Source organism: Musa acuminata, chromosome BXJ1-7 (genome assembly GCF_036884655.1).
Source record: "Musa acuminata AAA Group cultivar baxijiao chromosome BXJ1-7, Cavendish_Baxijiao_AAA, whole genome shotgun sequence".
NCBI classification, from domain to species: Eukaryota; Viridiplantae; Streptophyta; class Magnoliopsida; order Zingiberales; family Musaceae; genus Musa; species Musa acuminata.
The window spans coordinates 32815112-32838551 of NC_088333.1; the positions used below are offsets into that span (position 1 = coordinate 32815112).

The 23440-nt window shown below is 37.4% G+C and overlaps 4 protein-coding genes across 4 annotated transcripts; 2 read left to right on the forward strand and 2 right to left on the reverse strand.

Moving 5' to 3' along the window:
* The first annotated feature begins 3188 nt into the window (after positions 1–3188).
* On the forward strand, positions 3189–5227 carry LOC103973214 (pentatricopeptide repeat-containing protein At4g33170-like). The gene has a single exon (XM_009387715.3). The coding sequence runs from the start codon at positions 3230–3232 to the stop codon at positions 4988–4990; it is 1761 nt and encodes a 586-aa protein (XP_009385990.2). The 5' UTR covers positions 3189–3229; the 3' UTR covers positions 4991–5227.
* Positions 5228–15669: 10442 nt separating this feature from the next.
* LOC135679066 (pentatricopeptide repeat-containing protein At1g09900-like) lies at positions 15670–19056 on the forward strand. Its single transcript, XM_065192460.1, has 3 exons — positions 15670–17308; positions 17400–17479; positions 18409–19056. Exons 1-2 carry the CDS (start codon positions 15724–15726, stop codon positions 17447–17449), a joined length of 1635 nt encoding a protein of 544 aa, XP_065048532.1. The 5' UTR covers positions 15670–15723; the 3' UTR covers positions 17450–17479; positions 18409–19056.
* On the reverse strand, positions 18967–20878 carry LOC135679067 (chaperone protein dnaJ C76, chloroplastic-like). The gene is made up of 4 exons (XM_065192461.1): positions 20450–20878; positions 20120–20376; positions 19872–20055; positions 18967–19789 (listed from the first exon to the last, which is right to left on the reverse strand). Exons 1-4 carry the CDS (start codon positions 20819–20821, stop codon positions 19166–19168), a joined length of 1437 nt encoding a protein of 478 aa, XP_065048533.1. The 5' UTR covers positions 20822–20878; the 3' UTR covers positions 18967–19165.
* A 1434-nt stretch (positions 20879–22312) lies between these two features.
* Positions 22313–22657, reverse strand: LOC103973223 (probable acyl-activating enzyme 8). Its single transcript, XM_065193680.1, has one exon. It carries the CDS (start codon positions 22655–22657, stop codon positions 22313–22315), a length of 345 nt encoding a protein of 114 aa, XP_065049752.1.
* Between the last annotated feature and the right edge of the window lie 783 nt (positions 22658–23440).

Sequence of the window (23440 nt, forward strand, 5' to 3'; positions counted from 1 at the left end):
AAATCTGAGGATGCTTCTTCCTAGCCATTATTGATATATTAAGTTGAAGAGTCTTCTTCTTTCATGCACTACAGTCCACAAGTACAGCTTATACCTACCTGTAACATGATTCAGATTTCACCAAACAGTTCTTTTGCTGTTCTCTATAGTTCACTAAAGAATCCACTGGTGCATTAGAAGACATCAACCTGCAAAAAAAAAAACAACTGCATCAATGTGTGTTTGAGAGAGAGAGAGAGAAAGAGAGAGAGAGAGAGAGAGAAATTGTGAGGAAAAGAATCCATGACATCAATCAAGTCTTAATACAGTATGGCAACAATGCACCAACCAACTCATCATTGTGGCATCATCACCTTACAAGAATCTCCTAAACCCTAAAGTGAACGCCTCTCCATGATTCCCTGTTACAAGAACAACAAGAAAGAGGACAAGACACTATTACATGATTGCTTGAGTGCAGAAGTAATCTAAGGACTTACCCTCTACATGGTTGATGATAGAATTAATGTTTCATTTTCTGAAAGATGACAGCACAGTATGGAGACTAGAATATTATTACTGCTACTAATCAATACATTTGTTACTATCCAAGATGCACAAGACAGACAAAACCATGACTATTAAGAAATAAGCAGCATTGGTGTCTCAACCTTAGCCATTCAATTGCTTCAGTAGCTGCTGCCATTTGCTTGTCATTGTTTGAATGAACCAACTTGGCACAAGTGCCAAACTTGCATTGCAGAATGTGAGGAGGAAAAGTATAAGACAGGTAAAAGTTTGATATCAGTTCAAGAGCCATTAAATGCTTGAACAGCAACAAAAAAGAATAAAAGAATGTTGCATATTAAACAGGATTGGAAATAAATGAATCAGTATAGAATTTGAAATCATGTGAAGTTCCACAGTATCTCTCATCTGTCAATTAAGTTTAACCATCCTGCTTATGGAAGAAATAGATAGAATCTGCTTGCAAAAGATTAAAAAGAAGAAGATAAAAAATCCTTTCTTTGTGTAATCCTTATCTTGAATTCTTGATCTTTTAGAAATTTCTGCTGAGCTTATCTGTAATCTGCACCAACTGCTTCCTTGAAAGAATGTCATTCTTTGTAATAGGCATATACACAATTATCGAAGTATTTTATCTTGTCATGACAATTATATAGAACAAGGGCACTAAAACCTCATGCAAATGCCTATGAAGACAGTACAAATTCAAGACCTAGAACTGAGTTTAAGACTTAATATATTCAAAGTAGGAAACTTTCCATGGAACCAATACGGTCGAAGAAAGATGACATTCCAAATGGCAGAAAAAACTTAATAAATTCGAGGTCAAAAACTTTAGAAGTAATATGGCATAACAATCAAAGAACAAAAATTAAAATTGAAACTAATTAGTTGGAAACTTGGTGCCAACATACTTGATGGATGAGGAGACAATCCAAATTATATTAACAACTATGCTAGTATGCCATCACAATCTTACTTTAGAAACGATTTAAGAATATGAGATTGCTGTGCGAACTAAATATATTCAATCCATAATTTTGACATGTATTATTTTATTAGTAAAATTTTCAGCTGAGACATTGTGATTTCCTAGTTAGGTGTGGACTAGTGGTGGTATTCTAGACTAACATACTTTGAAAGCTTAAAACTTTATTTGATATATTTATACTTTAATATTAATTAATATGATGGTAGTGTATCATATCAACTTACCAAAGGTTGAGGATTTAAAATCTCATTTGATATATTTTTATTCTTAAACGATAGTGTACCATGTTAAGGATTAAAAATCTTAATTGATACATATTTTAAGGTGTCAAATACCTTAGTTGGTAAGGACCTTAACAGTTTATCGCAAGGTCTAGATTTTGAATCAGTTTAAATAATTCTTTGACTATGTGAAAAATTTTATGTGGCTAATTGTTAGAATTCTTGCAGATTCTAAACTTGGGGTTGATTTCTTTAGGGGATCGACCTCCTTGGAACTCTATAGGGGTTTCTTCCTCCAAGTTGCTACTCAAAGGCTGCAAAAAAGATTCATCTATTACTTAAGAAAAGAGAAGGAATACATGGCTATTTATAGAGCTTTTTAACTCTAACTCCTAATAAGACTTCTACTTAAGACTTTTACTTCTAACCAACTCCTAATAGGACTCATACTCAAGACTCCTATTCCCTTACAACTCCTAATTCTTCTCTAAGAAAAAATCTCCTAACCCTAGCCGACATCTTCATCTCTTTAATAGGGGTCGGCTTAGGTAGGTTTTACATGAATGTCCCTCTCAATTAGGACTCTCCTAACTAGAGTCCTAACACTAATACTACTATATATACATGAATCCGATATGAGATATATAGGTAATATTAACTTAGGATTGTAAATAGCTATCTTCTATAATTTTGCCTTGTGATTAAGCAAGCAATTGGTAAACTTAAAATGTTTAAAAACATTTTGGAGCATATAGTCATATGAGGATCCAAGAAGAATATGTAATCTAATTGATAGAATAATTCTAAATAATTTTTCTTTGACAGTGACTTGATCAAAATAATTTCAAAGAGCAAAGGAGATATAAATTCTTTACTCAGATATATTTTTATATATATCAATTCGATTGTTTCTTTCAAATCAATGATCCAAGGGTCGAGCCATAGATCAATGGGATTTTTATATGTAGTATTATTTCTTAATTAAGATAACTAATTTTATCGCTTCCCATGAGAAGAATATTAAAAAAAATAGATTATATATATATATATATATATATATATATATATATATATATATATATATATATATATATATATATATATATATATATATATATATAACTACAAAAGCTTATACCTCAGTAGGAAGGCATATGCAAGTTCGTGTAAATACTCGCCCGTCCTCCATCTTCATTGATAATTCATATGAAAGGTTTTTATGTTAAAGGTACGTTGAAAACAATGATATTAAATATAAATATAATTTAGAAATATGAATTAGTTAGATGATATTTTCCTAATGTAATAATTTTTTAAATTTATTTGTGTCTTATATTATGTTAATCTTTTAATTATATTGATTATTATTATTTATGTTATAATATGTATTAGTTTTCATCGGGGTTGACCAGTTCAATTAAAAGATTGAGACACACACACACACACATATAATGAATCTTTTAATTGAATGCAACGCCTTCAAATCATGAACTAAAACTCGCACAAGCCAATGCCACGATGTACGTTACCACCTCTCATGTTCTCTCGGCCTCCAATTTACGCATATCCTCCCTGTTGGTTTCGAACATCACGCCTGTCGCCGGACCACGAGGAGGAAGACGAGTGCTACGCCCATCTCCTGCAGAGATGTGCCCAAACCTCCGACCTCCGCCTCGGCACTGCCATCCACTCCCAACTCCTCAAGCGCCCCTTCCTCCATTCCTCCCTCTTCCTCCAAAACCACCTCCTTAACATGTACTTCAAGTGCTGCCGCGAGCCGTCCCTGCCCCTCCATTTGTTCGACCAAATGCCCCTGCGAAACGTCGTCACATGGTCGGCCGCCATCGCCGGCCTCGTCCAGTGTGGGCGTCCTTTCCAGGCCCTCTCCCTCTTCTACGACATGCATCGTGAAGGCGTCAGGCCCAATGAGTTCGCCCTCGTGAGCGCGCTGAACGCCGCCTCGCTCTCTGATGGTTGTTCCCAAGCTCGGCAGATTTACTCTCAGGTGATCCGGCTCGGCTTCGACTCCAATGTGTTCTTGATCAACGCTTTCCTCATGTCGTTGATCAGAAATGGGAGAATAGAGGAAGCGGCGGAGGTGTTCGATAAATATGGTGACAAGGATGTGGTTTCGTGGAACTCGATGCTTGCGGGTTATCTGCAATGTTCCTACTCGGACTTATGGAGATTCTGGTGTCGGATGAGTCGAGCAGGGTTGAGGCCGGATGAGTTCTCTTTCAGTAGCGTCCTCACAGGGTTGGCAAAGGCTTCGTGCTTAAGGAGCGGCGTGCAGGTTCATGGCCAGGTCGTTAGGCACGGCCATGGCGAGGATGTCTGCGTGGGGAATTCACTGGTGGAGATGTACCTGAAGAACAAAGATTTAGTTAGCAGTTCCAAAGCCTTTGCAGAGATGCCATGGCGCGACGTGGTCTCGTGGACACAGATGGCCGCAGGTGCCCTGGATTGCGGGCAGCCGGCGGAAGCACTCAGAATCGTAGATCAGATGAAGCTGGCGGGTGTGAGACCAAACAAGTTCACGCTCGCAACGATGTTTAATGCGTACTCGAGCTTGACTTCTTTGGAGGAAGGGAGGAAGGCACATGGGTACAGAATCAAGCTAGGAGACGAGGTCGATGAGTGTGTCGACAATGCACTCGTGGACATGTACGCCAAATGTGGTTCTACGAGCAGCGCACTGCAGGTGTTCCGATCGATGAAGCAGCGGTCGGTCATCTCATGGACTGCGATGATCATGGGATTGGCGCAAAATGGACGCGGTCGAGAAGCCGCGGAGGCTTACGACGAGATGATTGCAGAGAAGGTGAGGCCAAATTACATCACACTCATCTGTGTCCTGTATGCATGCGGTCAAGGAAGATTAGTGGAGAAAGGAAGAAGGTACTTCGACTCCATGGAGCGAGATCATGGTATCGTACCTGGGGAAGATCACTACGCGTGCATGGTGGATCTCCTTGGAAAGGCAGGCTGCATTGCGGAGGCGGAGGAGTTGATACGGAGCATGATTTCGAAACCCGGCGTGCTCGTTTGGCAGACATTACTGGGTGCTTGTCAGCTTCATGGCGATGTGGAGACCGGTAAGAGAGCAGCAGAGCAGGCACTTGCCATGGAGGAGAAAGACCCGTCGACGTATGTTTTGCTGTCGAACATGTTTGCCGACGCGAAAAATTGGGCTGTGGCAGGAAGGATTCGAGAACTGATGGAAGAAAGAGAAGTCAGGAAAATGCCGGGGTCCAGTTGGACGGGAGCATGAAGAGGTTGCAGGACCCTTATTATTACCGCATCGTGGAGCTTCTCAGCAGTATTTGATGGTGTTACATGATAAAATCTTATAATTTTATCATAAAAGAAATAAGAAAAAAAAATATAATCACTTCGAGGGGATCAGCCTTCTTGATCACTTCGAGAAGATCAATCTTTTAGGATTTGTCAAAAGATTGAATAATATTTTGTTGTCGAAAAAAAATAATTACATCTATATTTATATCTATATTTATAGAGTTTCAATTCTAATTGAACTAAACACACTCAATAAATATTATTTAAAATTTTTAAAAATAAAAAAATCCTAACAAAACCTTTCCAAGGCTCAAAGTTGGAAGCTGTTCTCTTGGACTGTGCTCATGCCTATAAGATGAAACATCTAAAGAAATATTAATAGTAATAATAATAATATTTTTTTTAATATAGGTCCCAATCGAGTTCGAATCGATTATCTGTAGTTAAATTCTCCGCCACTGAGATATGAACCCTTAATAGAATATTTTTTATAATAAATATTTCTTAATAAATTTATAGAACTTCAATTTACTCTAGAGAAAAAGGATATTTTTAAAATTTTACATTCATAAACAACAATCATACATTGCATATTGTCTAACATCATAGAAGAGGTCAGTCTAAGATGCAACTCCAGCATAGTAAAGTGTGTCAGTCAATGCTCTGTTCTTGTAGTTCAACTAATTATTTTCAGTCAGTCAACTGTTTCTTCTCGTATGTTAACTGATATTTGCAACCATGAGGAGAATCAAACATGCAATATGTTAAAATTTGTGAGCTAACTTTAGTTCATTAAAGTGCAAATCAGGAAATTTCGACGAAATAATCACTTTATTTTACTCCATTTATGTCAATGGCACAAGATGATCCCTACCATTTACTAGGAGCAACGCTTTGTTGTTTGTTAATGCTAATCTATGTTAATGTTGTTGGCCGAAGGACATAAATTTAGGCAGATTCAGTTGTACGGATAAATCCAAGAAACTTCAGTTCAACCTGAAGCTCTGTTGTCATTTTTGGCAAGTGGATTTGGGCTCCTAAATCATTATTTTGCACACTCCAGTCAAAAAAAATTTTCTAGTTTAAATCTGAGAACTTTGTGAGAGACTTAATAGATTGACATCTAAGCTTTATACAAATAGAGATGAATCCAAGCATGTTAATGATTAGTAAAAACAAATCGATTAAAGCAAGAAGAATCGGATGTTGAAGCAGAGTGAACATATCAGGAGATTAGATGTCGAATTGAAGGATCAGTCTATGTATCGATAGAAGGTCCTCATGTCACGAGTTCAGGCATCAAGCCAAAGGATCCGACATTGCGCCAAGGATATCGGAAGTTGCGAAAGTAACATACCGATTGGAAAATATGTCGAATGAGATGATGATGCGCCAAAGGATCGAACGAATCATCGGATGAACCAATGACATATCGGACAACATAAGATTCATGCTTGGAATCAATTATGTCTAGATCGAGTGAGTTTAGAATCTAATTGAGTCAGTTTTGGGGTGTAATAATGTCAACTCAATTATGGGCCCATTGGGCCTGAGTTGGGACTATTTTGGGCCAAGTGTAAGGCCCATTCGATCACTTAAGATTAGGTGGAACTATCTATGAGCTGAAAAAGTTAAGAGCACACTTTTCCAAGTTGTCAAGCGGTGGTATTGTTAGACTAGGCGATGGTACCGCCCAAACACAATCACCTAGACTATGTCAAGTGGTGATACCGCTAGTCTGAGCTGTGGTACCACCAAACACAGTCTCCTAGACTGTGTCAAGCAGTGGCATCGCCTAATGTCAGTGCTACAGGCGGTAGTCCCGCCCAGCATAAACGATGGTACCATCAGGACTTGAGAAACCTGAAATGAGATATTTTTTAGCTCTATTTTTGAAGTCGTTTGGGGTTTATAAATACCCTAGTTATTTTTTCTTGGAAGAGCATGAATTTGAGTAGAAAAGGAGAAAAGAATACTTGAGAAAAGAAATTGAAAACTCTCTTGGGATTTAGAGTCTCTTCCTCCTAGAGTTAGAAGTTTTCTAAGGGAGGAGTAAGGTTTAAAAGAGAGGTGTAAAAGGTTCTCTCCCGAGCCTATGAAAAGGAGAAAGAGTTGTAAGGGTAGTTGATCTTTGCCCGTTGAAAGAAGATCGGTAGTATAAACCGGTAGCCTCGAGTGAAGAGGAATTAGGAGTGGATGTAAGCTACGACAACCAAACCACTATAAAATTGGTGTACCTCTCCTTTTCTACTTGTTTACTTGCAACTGCTTTACTTGCTTATTACTATTCTTATAAATATTTGAAGTTTAAATATCTGATATGATTTCATCAAATGAAGTTTTCAAACCGACGTGATTTTATAAAAGAACTAATTCACCCCCCCCTAGTGCCGATTCTGGTCCTAACAACTATGTCTTTCTTTATCTTTTGATGAAATAATATTATAATTTGATGTTAAATAGGAAAAATTATATTATGTTATGTTGAACCTATAATATTTTTAATTTATGATAATGCCTTATGATATTGTTTAACTAAAATTATGTATCTGATTTTTACTATTAAAAATCATTGAGATTTATGATCAAAATTATTTCAGCTTAAATTCAAGACTGGCATTGAAATATTATTATTTTAAATTCGAGCTCATTATATTTTAAGTTGGAATATAGACAAGAAAAGCTTAGTTAAGACTCCGTCATCAATTGGTTCTCATCATAAAAAAAGGAGTGATTGTTGAACCTATAATATTTTTAATTTATGATAATACCTTATAATATTATTTAACTAAAATTATGTATTTGATTTTTACTATTAAAAATAATTAAGATTTATGATCAAAATTATTTTAACTTAAATTCAAGACTAGCATTAAAATATTATTATTTTAAATTCGAGCTCATTATATTTTAAGATGACATATAGACAAGGAGAGCTTAGTTAAGATTCCGTTATCAATTAGTTATCATAAAAAAGGGAGTGATGATTGAATCCTAGATTTTGATGAAATCAATTGATGAGTTTGTTGGACTAAATATATTTTTGAGATAAGTAACATAAGAAATATGTTTTTAGTATTGGATTAAAACAATATCAACTTGTTAAGAAAACCATTGGGCTTAAAGTGGATCGAATTGGGCTTATTAGAAGACTAAAATGATGGCTTAAAGTAGCCCTAGGGATGGTATTGCTAGGCTCAAGCCATAATACTACCTATGTTAGTCAACAAATACTATTTATGCTTGTCATACTTTCTAGTGATAGTACTGACTGTCAATAAATACTTGCTAGGCCCCTAATGGTAGTACCGACTAGGGGCAATAATAATACCATCTAAAATTTAAATTTTACAATAGTAATATAGCTAGAGTTTAGAATTGCAACGTCAAAAGTTACAATGGTAGTATTGTTTATACCCTAAAATTTTAAGGACTTATATTTTTTAGCTCTATTTTTGAAGCCTTTTGAGGTCTATAAATTTCTCTCTTAAACTTGGTTAATGAGTATCCATTTATAAGTTTATAAAGTATTGCAACTCTCTCTTTGAGCATTATTTGAGTCTCTTTCTCTCTCTTGAGTTTAAGTTATAGGAGGTGAGAGATCTCTTGTAAAAGATTATGGAAGTTCTTTCTTAGGCCTATAAAAAGGATAATGATAAGACCCTAGAGTTTTATCGTAGAAGAAAGAATGGAAAAGAGATGATCACTTCGAGGGGATCGGCCTCATAGGGTTAGTCAAAAGACTGAATAATATTTCATTATCTATCAAAAAGAAATTGTTACATCACTATTTATAGATTTCCATCTATAGTCTACCAGGACTTGGACTCTTAATAATAAATAAATATTAAAGAAACCTCTATCCAACTCTAACCGAACTAAATAGACTCAATTAACATTATTCAAAAGCTTAGAAAATAAAAAGATCATAATAATTCCTCCCTCTTCAAATCAGCCTTATTCTCAAGGCTGAGCAGTATCAAACTCAAGGAGTTTCTCTTTCAGCACTTTAGTCACAGGGTATCTATGGCGCATCACAACCTATTGATCGAGTAAGTATGATCTCCACTTCTTGATAGTGTAAGCAATAGGTTGGACTTTTGGTGTTGCAATCTTCTAAAAAACCCTCTCTACGAATCACCTACTTTCCTTTAGGTTGGACTTTTGGTGTAAGCAATAGGTTGGACTTTTGGTGTAAGCAATAGGCTAGTGGTAGTTATGACCTTACTTCTACATCTTTCTTTTAGAATCACCTACTTTCCATTAATAAAAAACTTCATGATTAGTTTATAAAAATTCTACGAAACATCACCTAAGGTTGATAGCCATTCAATTCCGAGCACCATTTCGAACTCTTCCAAGGGTAGCAAAAAAAAGTCCATAAGCAACTCGCCATGCAAAGTCAGTTTAATCTTTGAGCACTTGTTATCACATGTTAAAATTTGTCCATTGGTGACTTTTACTTCGAATTTATTATAGGCTTTAATGTGTTAGACCAATCGGTTGGCAATCTTATTGTCTATAAAATTGTTAGCGCTACTAGTATCAATCAAAACTATAACATGTTGATATTCCAAAGTTCCTCCAACTTTCGTAGTTTGCATGTTAGAGTAGCCGGCTAATGCATGCACTATATGTATGATAAGACCAACATCGTCATCAGAATCCATACCTTCATGATCGGAGTCTATATTTTTAACTTCCGGTTCCTCCTCAATTGGTTCAATCATAAGAAGTTGCCATTGTTTACATCGGTACTCTATACTCTACTTTTCATCACAGTGCCAACACAAACCCTTCGTTGATCTTTCCTTGAGTTCTTCTCGAGTTAGTTTTCGAGTGTTAGGGTTCCGGCTAGGAATATATGGGGTGGGTAGCTTGCTAATCATCTATTTGTTGTCACTTCTGTTTCGATAATTTTACCTGCTGATTTTTTCCTCATGTAAACGTGCAAATGATATTGCAGCGATCATACGGGGTTGACAAGCTTTGACTTCACACCAGATATCTAGATTAAGTCCTTCAATAAATGTACCCACCAGTTATAATTCAGACCAATCTCTAGCTTAATTTGATAATCTTTCAAACCTACTTTGATATTCCAACACTAAGAAGTTTGACAAATTTTGACGAGTTGTCCGTCAACATTCTAGTATTCAGATAGGCCAAAGCAAACAAGAAGTTCTCTCTTGAACTGCTCCCACGAAAGAACTCCGTGGTAAGTTTCATACCAATCATACCACTGGATTGCATCTCTATCTAACTAGATTAAGGATATTTCTACCATGGATTCTTCTTGGGTCCTGTGAAAATGACAAATTTTCTACCCTAGAGATCCAACTGGTCATATCTCCATCTTGCTATCTTGGAAATTCCACCTTCATGCGTTGGTAGCTTGTGTCCTATTCTTGGTTCCTTTTCCTTGTTTCCCTAGTTTGGTTCAATGTAAGACTTGATCTTTCATCTCATTGAAACTTTGCTAAAGCTCTCTAATATACTCTTTTTAAAATCATTAAGAGTTTTTTTACCGTCGATTCTCAATTCTAATTTTCAAGGATTCTAATTAGGCTTTTACTAAGTTGTCGGTAGCCATTGCATAGGACGACAGATCTGTAATTTTCAATTTTTATTTTTTGTGTCGGGTCAAGGGCATCAATACTGAAGTGATCGGTAGCTGCGGTGGCTATGACGGAATGAGGGGGGATGGTTGAGCGGTAGAAGATGCAAAGGTTGGTGGATCTAGTGGGTTGCGGTTAGATTGCCCTACTTCACCTCTTTTCTTCCTTTCCTACTACGGTGACAACCGATAATTATTATGGATGCCGATGGAGAAAGGGGGGGTGCTGGTCAGGAAGCAGTAGCAGTAGTGGCCATTGGTTGGAGAGCAGCGACGACAATGGTTGCTAGCCGGAAGAAGAGGAAGCGGTGGTGGCGCAATTGGGAATAATGCTTTGTTTCTGCCATTGCGAGAAGGGAAGGTTGCTGCCGAGGTTGAGAGGCAGCAGTAGCAATGCAATTGGGAGCAAGGTTGTCGAGGGCAAGGAGCAGCAAAGGGTTGCCGAGGCTAGGCGCTGTAGGGGGTGGTTCGTTGGCCGGGAATAGCGGCGACAGTCCTTTCTCACTCTAGTAGAATATGGTGCACAGTTGGAGGGCGACTGTGGTGCAATAAGGGGGCGTGCTAGCTGAGAAGCAGTGGTGATGATGGTCGCTAGCCGGAGAGAAGTGATGACGACGGTCTTTAGCCAGAAGTAGGGGAAGTAGGGGCGAAGTCTCGCTCGAGAATAATGTAGCTACGACGACCCTTTCCCATTTCGAAAAGGGTGCGTGGCTGGAGGGCGACTACGGTGCAACGAGGGGGGTGTTGGCTGGGAAGCAACGGCAACGGTGGTCGCTGGCCAGAGAGAAGCGACGATGGTGGTCATTGGCCAGAAGTAGGGGTTCTCAGTCACGTGCATGGATGTTGGCCATTTTTTTTTTTTTTGATGATGATGATAACTGCAGTAAGAACGCTGAGGATCGCTGCTCTGATGCCAAATGATAAGACCATAGGGTTTTATCGTTGAAGAAAGAAGGGAAAATGGATTATCACTTCGAGGGGATTGGCCTCCTAAGGTAAATTCAAAAGACTGAATAATATTTCATTGTCTGTTAAAAAAAAATAGTTACATCACTATTTATAGAATTTTACCTAGAGTCTACCATGACTTGGACTCTTAATAATTAATAAATATTAAATAAACCTCTATCTAACTCTAACTGAATTAAATAGACTCAATAAACATTATTCAAAAGCTTAGAAAATAAAAGGATCATAATAGATAAAAACTAAAATAAGGATAGTTGATCTTTTTCCATTGAGAAGAAGATCAGTAGTGAAAGTTAGTAATCTCGAAAGAAGAGGAATTGAGAGTGGACGTAGGTCGCGAAGATTAAACCATTATAAATTGATTTATATTTCTTTTCTTGCTTGTGACTTTTGTTTGTGATGGCTTATTCATTTCACTCACAAACCTTACTCAATATTTGATTAATCATGATTTGAATATGGATCTTACAATCAAATTTTAAATTTAGTTAAAAATTTCTATAACATTAATCACCCCCACCTAGTGTCATTAAGATCCTAATAATACCTAGTCACATAGGCTAGGTCATACCTGAATATATATGTTAAATTGTACTATGCCACATGAGTTGATTCACGCCCGACTACATAGGTTAGGTCATATCTAATAATTTCAGTTAGCCTTACTAATAAACTTAACTCAAGAGAAACCATAATTTGATCCCTCTTAGTAAATTAAATTTTAATATTTTTAAAATATTTAAAATATTATAAATTAATAACTAACCTTAAATTCATTCTTTTTCATAAATTAACTAATTTAAATTTATATTTTAAATTTAACACTAATTAAGTCATAAAAAATTACACATAATTCTTTGAAACATAAATATATCTAATTAAATGAATTAGAACTATTATTAAATTAATTTATCATTCTAACATCAGAAATTAATTATTATTATTATTTAATTATAAAAATTTGAAATTAAAATATTATTTTGCATCGTACAAATTTTAATAAATCTGATATCAAAGGTTGTAAAATATGAATAAAAACTGATAACAAAAAAATATAGAATCCTACTTCTTAAGGAAAGAGAGGAGAGCTTCTCACATAAGGATAAACAATATTTTTTTATTTTATTTTTGCACACAAATATATAATTATAATATTTATTTCTTATAGTTCACACATAAAAATATAATTTAAATTATTTAATTTCTAAAAGTCATATTGCTCATTACAAAAAAAATGTTAACTAATAATTTAATTAATTGACAAAATTTTGTAACTTATTTATGTGATTAAGGGAATCAATTTTAATCATTTCTTTAATCATACTATACAAATAAAAGAGTTAATAATTTAAATAAAATATTATATTAGTTATTATAATTTGATTTATGTTAAAGAGAGAAAAAATCATTGATGCAATATGTCCATCTTAATATCTACATCCACATGGCCAATCTATTCTAGTCCTGTGAGTAATAAACTTTTAATGCCAATGACAATATAAAATTCCATCCTCCACCCAAGATTCTAAAATAAAACATCCTTTTAATTACTACTGTATTCTTATGAGAGGGAGAGAGTAAAAAAAAACAAAGGGATGAGCGTACTGCATCAAAGTCCCTACGGGAACAAATTGAGTCCTATTCACCCATTGAGAGAGCAATATCTCAATGTATTAATGTATGCACGATTGTATCCTTTATAAGGATAGAAGATAAGATTTTTCTAACTATACGAGAAAATCTTTCTATTCTGTTGAGAAAAATCTTCTATTCTATTGAGAGAAATCATTTCTCCTAATTTATATAAATAGGAGAGCGAACATGTTAATGTATTGAAGCATTTTTATTTCTTCAATAAAGCTTCTTCAATAATTATTCTTATCTTATATTCTTTTCATCAGAAACGTCCTCTTGCCACTTTGAATTCAATCCACACAATTACCTGAATATTGAATTTTAGCACGATATTTCACACATTGGTAAAATATTATTATGAGTTTGTTAGAAATCGAAAAAAAGTCATGATCATGCTAGAAAATCTTTTAGAATAATAGTGTGTATCAAGAAATCATAGAAGAGAGTATCAAGTAGAAGAAAAGAAAAACTTCAAAGCTAAAAAAATCTTATTAAGATGAAAACTTATAATCTCAAACTCTTTATTTTTACATAGTGAATGCAAGACTTTGACTCCAATTATGATAGAGACTCCTAACTAAGATTTCTAAACTACAATTCTATCTAATTATAAGGTTTGATTTAGTATTCCAACATCGTTTATTAAATTTAATTTTATAAAATATTATTGAAAGCTTTGAAGCTTAATATAATCTCATGTTGTTCCTATGTGTAGTATTTTCTGAAATATCTATATTCTTTGTTGTTATGTATAGTGTTTTCTAAAATATCTGAATTATGAGTCATGAAATTCACTGTAGTAATTCATGTGCTCTTGAACAGTCATAAAACTTTAATTTATTTAAAAATAATCTTGTCAGACTTCTTAAACTAATTTTTATATACAAGATCAATCTAATCAATATAATCATCTGCATCTTCATACCAGTAGTAGCAACATATTATGAATTTTTAATTAGTAAAGTCTTCTATATAGGGAGGTAAAATTACTTTTATATTTACTATGAAAATAAAATCATTTGCTCCAATAAAATCAATACTATCCATATTGCAATCTAAATCTTCCTTTTGTATAATCTTGATATCTTCAATTTGAGTAAAATTACTATGGGGGAATTTATCAATATCCGATAAGGTATGTTCAGTTATCTTTATCTTTACTCTTATTTAATTCTATGTCATGTAATTTTTTTATTTATCTTCAAATAATATAGAAGAATATATATCTCTTTCATAAATATCTTCTAAAATTAATCAATCATACTTCTCTTTATGTCTTAACTCAAGAGATCCATGAAATAACATTTTCGTCTTATATTGAGCGAGAGATGAGCTTCAATGCTCTTTTATGTCCTTCAATGCTAAAATTCAGTTTTATTTTTTTTATTTTTTTTTGAAAAGTAATTCAAAAGCTTTATCATTTATCACATCTTCAAAATTATCCATAATAATTTCTTTTAAACCTTCTAATTCGAGGTAAACTCTCATTATAGTTTTTCATCTTCAGTAATCTTTTTCCATCAAATTTAGTTGAGATCTATAATAAATCATCATCCATGCTTTTAATCTTTTCTATCGAAGTTGATTGGTTCAAAGAGAATAATCTTAACTTTTATACGTTTTTTAGGATTAAAGCCACTCTAATAGCATGTTAGAAAACAAAAAAACTCTAAATCTTTCGGAAAGAGATTGAGCATCAAAAAATCATATCAAAGAGACTACAGAAACTTTAAATCTAAAAACTCTTATTAAAATGAAAGCTTATAATCGCTTGTATTATAGATCCTGGTGCCTCTTTTGGTTTTTTATCTCTCCTCCCAATGTATTGCATAAGCCTAATTAATTCAAGATTTAAACTCCCTAACTTAATTAAGACTCCTAAAGTAAAATCTTATCTAATCAAAAAAATTTGATTTATTATTTCAAGAGGATTGATAGAAGAAGAGAAATAGAAAACCCGAGGAAATCAAATGCAGCCGACCGTACCAATCGACAACAAACTCCACTAGTACAAGAAGGTTCGACCCAATACCACACAATCAAGAACTCTAAATCCTAAATGGAACTCAAACGACGGAAGAGGAGAAGAAGCTTGTCGCCCGTTCCGTCGTCGGAAGTGCCCACTCACACTTCGTTTTTGGCGAGCAAGATTGGATTGTCATCGTCCGAGCCCACACTCGCTGCCACATGGCAAAGTCCAATCACCATAGAAGGCCACATGCGCTTCATTCGCACCATGTCAAACTTAATCAAGTTTTTATTTCAATTATATAATTACTTAATATCAATATAGATAAATATTATATTCCATAACCATTCCAAAAAAAGATTTACTCATAAATCCTAATAAAAATTAGATATTGCATTATTATTATTATTATTATTATTATTATTATTATTATTCCAAATTACTTGGCTTCATTTGCGTTGAACTCCGCCCCTTCCCATCACAATTCCTCCCCGTCCCCCTCGCCGATCGCTTCTCCATGGTCACATGCATCTCTTCGACCTCTCTTCCGACTGCGATCCGATACGCCACCACAACCCTCGATCTCTTCATCGATGCCATCCGCCTCCGACCAAGAACTCGATCCTCCCTCCGCGGCCACAGCACGAACTGCAATACCGGACACGCCGCCCCCACCGCCGACGCCGCCGACGGCGAGGTCCCTTCTTCCGATCTCCTTTCCCGCTTTTCCGGTATCATGAAACTTTTCCCCAATCGAAGCCGTGCCTTCTTCCCCGAACCCGGCGCCAAGCCTTTCGTATCCGATCCCTTCCACTACAACGTCCTCATGAAGGCCTTCAGCCGTGCTGGGAGGCCTGATGAGGTCCTCCGTCTCTTCCGCGAGATGAAGGAATCCAAATGCGATCCGAATGTTCTCTGTTACACCACCGTCATCGATGCGCTTGTCGCCTCGAACCGGTCGGAGGAAGCAGAGAAGGTGTTCGAGGAAATGATCGACTCAGGTGTTACTCCAGATGCTGCGTCCTTCACGGTTCTGGTGAAATTCTATTCCTTTTACCTCAGAAAGTTTGACTCGGCCTGTGAGATCATAAGATGGATGGTGCGGAGTGGCTGCGATCCTGACGTTGTCACCTACTCGACGCTGATTGCGGGGCTGTGCCGGGCCGGAATGGTCGAGGAGGCATGGGGTGTATTGGATCAGATGCTCCAGGGGAATTGCTCACCTAATGCCCATTCCTACGCTCCCTTCCTTCAGGCATACTGCTCCCAAGGGAAGATTGAAGCAGCAATTAGGCTGATGGAATCGATGCGGAGCATTGGGTGCCCGCCGGATTCCGTTGCTTATAATATACTTATCAATGGGTTTTGCAAGCATGGGTATTTCAATGAGGTTGCATATCTTTTAGAAAACTGTGTTTCTGATGGTTGGGAGCCTGATGCAGTTACATATAACACCTACATCAGTGGGCTTTGTAAGGTGGGCAAGGCAGAAGATGCTTTCAAGCAGTTAGAGATGATGCTTCAGAAGAAGTTGTGCCCTACTGTCGTGACATTGAACATTGTACTTGATAGCATCTGTCGAGAGTCAACAGTATGGGAGGGTAACCACCACTTGGAGAGGAGCTTGGAGTTGGGATTAGAGGTTGATGTTGTCAGCTACAATACCATAATAAGTAGGCTTTGTGAGATTGGAAAACTGTCTTGGGTCTTGAAGCTTGTCACTGATATGATAAAAAAGGGCATAAGTCCAAGCACGGAAACTTTTAACATCATGATTCGTAGCCTATGTAAAGCAGGAAAATTTCGGAAGGCAAAGTGCATCTTTACCAGTAAAGGGTTTGTTGCTGATACCATTACATGCAACATTCTGATCCATGAGTTCTATATGGCAGGGAAAATTGTTGAGCTTCATAATCTTTTATCTGGAGTAGATATGGATAAGATTAGACCAGATTCAATCACCTACAATACCATTATAGACTGCCTTTGTAAGAAAGGAAAATTTTTGGAGGCCATCGATTATCTTAGATCTGTTGAAGATGGGTTTCCATCAGAGGCAGTTGCACATCTGGCTTATTGGTTGGTCAGGGGCAGAAAAATTGGTGAACTACTAAGCCTATTTGAAGAAATGTTGTCACAAGGATTAGTTCTTGATGGGCAGGCATTCAGTCATTTAATTATTGCATTTTGCAGGAATGGTTCTTGTCAAAGCAGAGAGATATACAAGGTCTGTCTTGTTCTAGACAAAATGCTTGGTATTGTATAACTTGCAGGTATATTTCTTTTTCTACTTTGTCCATTCATTTTTTGTTGGAAAATTGAAGTATCTAGTTAGCAATCTCTAATGGTAGTCGCAAACATTTTTTATATTATCGGGTTCACCATTTCAGGTGCCAAACCCATCTCAGAGATTTGTTGGTATGGTATGTATCGGTCTGTACCGGTGTACTAACATCATTTTCAATAAAATGATCATTAAGGTTTATCAACTCCTCTAGTGAGGACTAGAACAAGCAACCTGCATACGCATACACCATTTCCTATCCTAGCATCAAAGACACTTTTTGAAATGTTTCAGTCATATTGATCTTCAAGTTAATTGGAAACTGTTTCTTCTGAACTTGACATGTATTTCATAATTAGTGCTGTAATTCTGTTTTCATGAACAAAGTTTGTGAACGGTTAATGGTATGTGCATCAATTATTTGCTTTTCTGAATAGAATACGTAAACATGTGGTAGTAAATTCAAATGTTCATTTACATGGGCAAATTTTCTTGTTCTTATATATCATGTGGTCAACGACTATCTCTGTATCCTAGTTTGAGTTATGCAAGCAGCTGCAAGGGTGGAATAATGTAATTAACAATTTTGATTCTTTCTGATGCATAAAGGGTATGAAAGAGTTCAAACCTTTCAACAATCACTAAAGAAGTGTCTTTTCAGGGCTTAACCATATCTTAACCTTCACACCTTTAATTGAGGCACTGTTCCAACCCTGAACTCTTGAGAAGCTCGTAAATCCCTAGAGCAGCGAAGCATCAAAATTTATGCTTGTGCTTCTGTAATTTAGGGGATGTCTAGAGTCTCTTCATAATAAAGAGGAAAGAAATGATTCTAGTTGGCCTTTCAGTGACAGTTATGTGTTTGTGAGGATCTTGGAAATTCACTTCCTATAATCATATATTGTTGCTTGTTTGCAGTTTGCAGTTGACTCGATTAAGATGGTCTTCCTTTGATGAGGAATGGAGCAGTGCCACAATGCAACTTTTGGTTCATCACCAAGGATCCATGGTGCTTGGTTTGAATGCTTGGGCTGTGCAAGATCTGCTCATGCCCTGAAGTGGCAAATGACAGAGGCAACAATGACTCGGGCATTTGTTCAAATCCAGATGCATGATGCGATTGGTAACACGGATGATGATCATGCATAGTTGAGCATCCTATGGTGGTTTTGTAGGTTGTTGAATGAAAGGGCATGGAGCACCAGCAAAGGATCAAGAGCGGTCAATACTTAAGACGTTGGGCATGTTTCTCCTTTACATGCCCGCTAGTTTACAGTTTATCCTCTGCAACAAAGAATCAACTTCACCAATCAATTGTAGATTGAATGAGTGTGGATTGTCTATTGACTTTTTCTGCAAAATGACTGAATTCTTTCTCTTACACATTGGTTGAACTTCGACTGGATATAGTGTAGTAACATCATATTCGTCTTGCAAGATGTCATCATTCACAAATGAATGAGGTGTTGGAAGACATGATGAACCTCGTGATATTTTTGTTTACTTCACCCAATTCGTGATGTACTAAAGAATTCAAAAGGATTTATTACAACCATTATTGAGCAATTTATGTTGTCTGATTCTTAGAACTCCTATGAATTCTTCTGGATTTTTTTGTCATCTCTTGTTGAACATCTATATGAGCAGAATTATCTGGTATACTACTATATCTTAATCATCTTCGAAACACTCCTTTGCTTCCAATAGCGTCGACCAGAGACTGAATTCCCATGCCAATGATGAACCACGTAACTCCAGCTAATAGCATCTGCAGCTCGAAGCTATTGACAACTCCCAATGCTGTGCTACCAGCTATGTGCTCCTTCAGGCCGCCACCCATTTCTGTGCCTTTAGATCCTACAGCTGCTGCAGAGACAACTGCCATCATCACTGGTCCCATCAGATCCTTTGCGCTTCTGCTTCTCTTGTTGATGGCTGCTGCACTTCTTACTTCCTCGTCTTTGCTCTCCGAAACATCACCGGAGAAGAGCTCTAGTGTGCTAGGAGTAGTTGTCGATGGTGGTGGAAGAAAGGTGATTGGGGTCCAGTAGTAGTCATCACCATGTTCTGAACTAGTGGAGGTCTTGCCCTTGAGTCCTGCCATGCCTTTTGTCTTGTGTCTTGCAGCAGCTTCTTGAAGTCTATCTGTGCTGGGGATGGTGGATCTTGTCGGGATGAGGGTGAGATAGGTCTCTGCCTCAACCGTTGCAGCACTTGGGGGTCGCCAGTACCACCAGTTGGAGATCGATCTGATCCCTCGAATGGCCCAAGACCTCGATTCTCTTCGAAGATCATGTACCTAAACCCCACAAAATCCAATCCACGTTTACAGATATGAATTGGCTATGTCAGATTCCATGCAATCCAATGCTTGTTGATACCTTGGATTCTTCCCTCGATGCTTTCTCCTTCATCTGCCGGTATCTGTTCTGGAATTTGGTCACCTCAGCAAATATATTGGAAACGCGCGTTCCGACGGCATTACCTGCTGATATCCTCACACTTCCTCTAGGCTGCTTCGACATCAGGAACTCCAAAGCTGCAAGATTCGATCTTTCGACAAACCTGCACTGCGGATCGATGCAGTTATCAAACGAGAGAAGATTAGCGATTCAGATGGAGGTCTTACGAGATGCAGTCGACAGGGCAGGTTTTGACAGCGTCGAGGATTCTCTCCTCGGGATCAGCCCACTGCCCCACAACTCGAGCTCGGCCATACGCCGATTCGATGGCGAAGGTTTTGCTCGCAAACAGAGCACACTTTAGGCAGCCAACACACTTCAGTTCATCTACGAACACGGCGCGCTCTTCGTCTTCCGGCCCAAACCACGTGGAGTAGACAGGCTTCCCTGTATATCCTTGGAACTCTGAGAGTTTTGCTTGCTCCTGCGAGTTCACACCAAGTAAGCTATGTCAGAGCAAGAAGGCTGCTATCGACGTTGCTGACCATTGAACCCACATGATCATAGGCGCCGCGAGCGATGGGGTCAGAGAGGACGGAATAGATCTCGTTGAGGAGGATGGCCATGTCGTGGCCCGCAGGCCCGGCGATGTCGGGGTGGCACCGCTTCTGCAGTGCCCGGTACGCCTTCTTGATCTCAAACTGATCCGAGCACCTGTCGACGCCGAGAAGGTCGTAAAGATCGAAGTCCGTGGCCCAAGAGGAAGAAGAAGAGGAGGAGGCCCCTCTGCGTGTGCATCTGTAGGAAAGGTGCCTGTGGAATTGCAGGGAGTGGAAGTGGCTGTTGTTCCTTGCTTTTGGCGGGGCATTGAGGTAGAAGACCGGAGGAGGAGGAGGAACAGCTCCGTGAAACAGCGCTACGGCGGCCATTCCCCTCTGCTGTTTGGTGATTGAGGTAAGAAAGTGCGAGAGAGAGGTTTGGGGAAAAAAGCTGCGTGTTGCTAGTTCCACGTATGTTGGATTGCGCGGCATGAAGTGAAAAGATCTTTGGTCATTGTCTTCAATAGATTTTTTTCTTTTCTTTTTCTTTTTTGGTTCTCCCAGAAAATATCATTCGATGAATCAATACGACCAAAAACTCTTACTATATTAGAGCTCAAAATAAAAAAAGAAAATATTTTAGTATTTTATCTAATTTTTTATTATTATTGATCCCTAATATTCATTTTTAATCCAGCGGGAGTGTCTTTTTTTTTCCTATTTTTATCCAAGAATTTTGATTAAAATAACTTGATCAAAATCTCTAATGTTTATAATTAATTATCATAATATTTTCGAAAAACAAAAACATAATACTAATCATTTATATTCATATCATAATGATTATGTGAAATTTTTAATTGGTTTAGTGGAAGTTAACTAAGTTACAATCAATCAAAAAACCTAATAAAAAATCTTTAATTTTGAAGATTAATTATCATAATTTTTTTAAAGATAAAAATAATATTTAATTATTTATATATTATTTCAATAAAAGTTTATGTTAGTTTAGTGGGAGTTGACTAAGTTATATTAGAAATTGACCTAGTTTACACTAAAACATAAAACTTATTAAAAATTCTTTAATTTTGATAATTATTTATAATAATATATTAAAAAAATACTAATAATCTTAGAACCAAAACCAAGTAGTCTGGTGAAATTTTGAGTTGAAAGTTATACTCAAAATTGAACTAAGTCACATGTAATCATAAAATATATTTTAAAAAAATCTTTGATTTTGATAAATACTTATCATATAATTCTCAAAAATAAAAATAATGTTAATTATTTTAGAACCATAATCTAGTAGTTTTGTAAAAGTTTAGGCTGGGCTAGTAAAAGTTATAAAGTTATACTCGATTACAATATCGATTCAAAAAATTTAAAATTTTAATAACAAATTATTATATTTTAAAAAATATTAATCATCTAAAAATATATTAAGGTTATTTTGCGAAAATTTAGATTGGTTTAGTAAAAGTTGACGCTGTAATAATCAAAATTAAACATAACTTAAACTTAGATGACAGAACTTTTTTTATTTCAATTGATTTGGTTCATGATTTTTTTTTTGTCATTTATAAAAATATCGTCAAATAAAATAAATATAGGGGGCGTCATTGAATAAAAATTAATAGTCGACATTTTTTCCGATAAAATAGTTAAAATATTTAAGATTTTTCTCCCGAACAATTTAGCCAATACATACCTGTTTGGTACACATACCGCGTTGCGTGGATAGTGGGGCCCACGTTTATTAATATACCTGTCGTTTGAATGGTGAACAACACGGACGTGTCGTTACAACCCAATCACGCATAGGGTGAATCTTGTGGCACATTACTTACGGGTACGTAAGTTTCTGTTGCGCCGGGTGAGTCATAACTTCTTGGCCATCTCCGCCCTGAACACCACTGTCTTCGGCGCCATGTAGTGCGGCATGCGCTCACGGCACCACTCGATCACCTCCTTATCCGTCGGCGCCGCCCCCGCCCCCGCCCACTCCTTCAGGCTCACGAACGCGCACGGCGTTTCCCCCCAGTACTCGTCCGGGCGCGCCACCACCGCCGCCTCGTTCACCGCCGGATTACCGTACAGTACGGACTCCAGCTCCACGCTGCTCAGGTTCTCCCCGCCGATGATGATCACGTCCTTAGATCGGTCCTTGATCTCGATGTATCCGTCGGCGTGCATGACGCCGACGTCCCCCCCGTGTAGAACCATCCGGACAAGTTGAAAAGGAGGAGTACGACGTCGCCGCGGGAGATGCCGAGGGAGGAGAGGGCGGAGGCGAGGCGGAGGCAGCGGCGGTGGGTCTGCGACCAGGTGAAGACGGTGCGGTGGCATACAACTGAGGGGCAATCGCCGTAGACGGTGGCGGTGCGCTCAGAGGAAGCCGAGCGGCGTGATGGGGCTGCTGTTGGCGGCGTTGGCGCCCAACTGATCCATGGCCGCCTTCCGCTCGGGTTCTGTGTCCGGACGAGGATTAGAAGAGTGCACTTGGTTTGGTTTTATCGCACGTGCTGACCTCAGACGGATGGTAGCTCGAACGAGGGCTTCACAGTACCATGATCGATTCTGGACATCGAACCAAAAACATCACTTCAAAGAACGAAAACAAATCTATCTACGTCACATCGTGACATTGTTGGGCTGATAGGCTATATTGAACCGTGGGTTTTATTAGCATACCGCTCGTTCTCTTTTAATCTAACCCTAATTTATATTAGGAGATATGATAATTATAAAAAGAGGTAGAAAAGGGATAGTTTTTGGTAGTCATGCGATTCCAAAGAAAAAGGAGGAGAACAAGAAAAAAGGAAGAATACAAGGACAACACAAAGAGACTGTTCTCAATCATCTAGCAGTGCTTTCATCTCTTTTTAGATCAGATCTACAGTAGATTCTTACTGTGATTACTTGGGGAGAATTAGGAAGGATTTAGATATTATGCATAGTGACGTGATCCTTGTATCCTAGTTATTCTCTTGTGATTGTTGCTAGGGT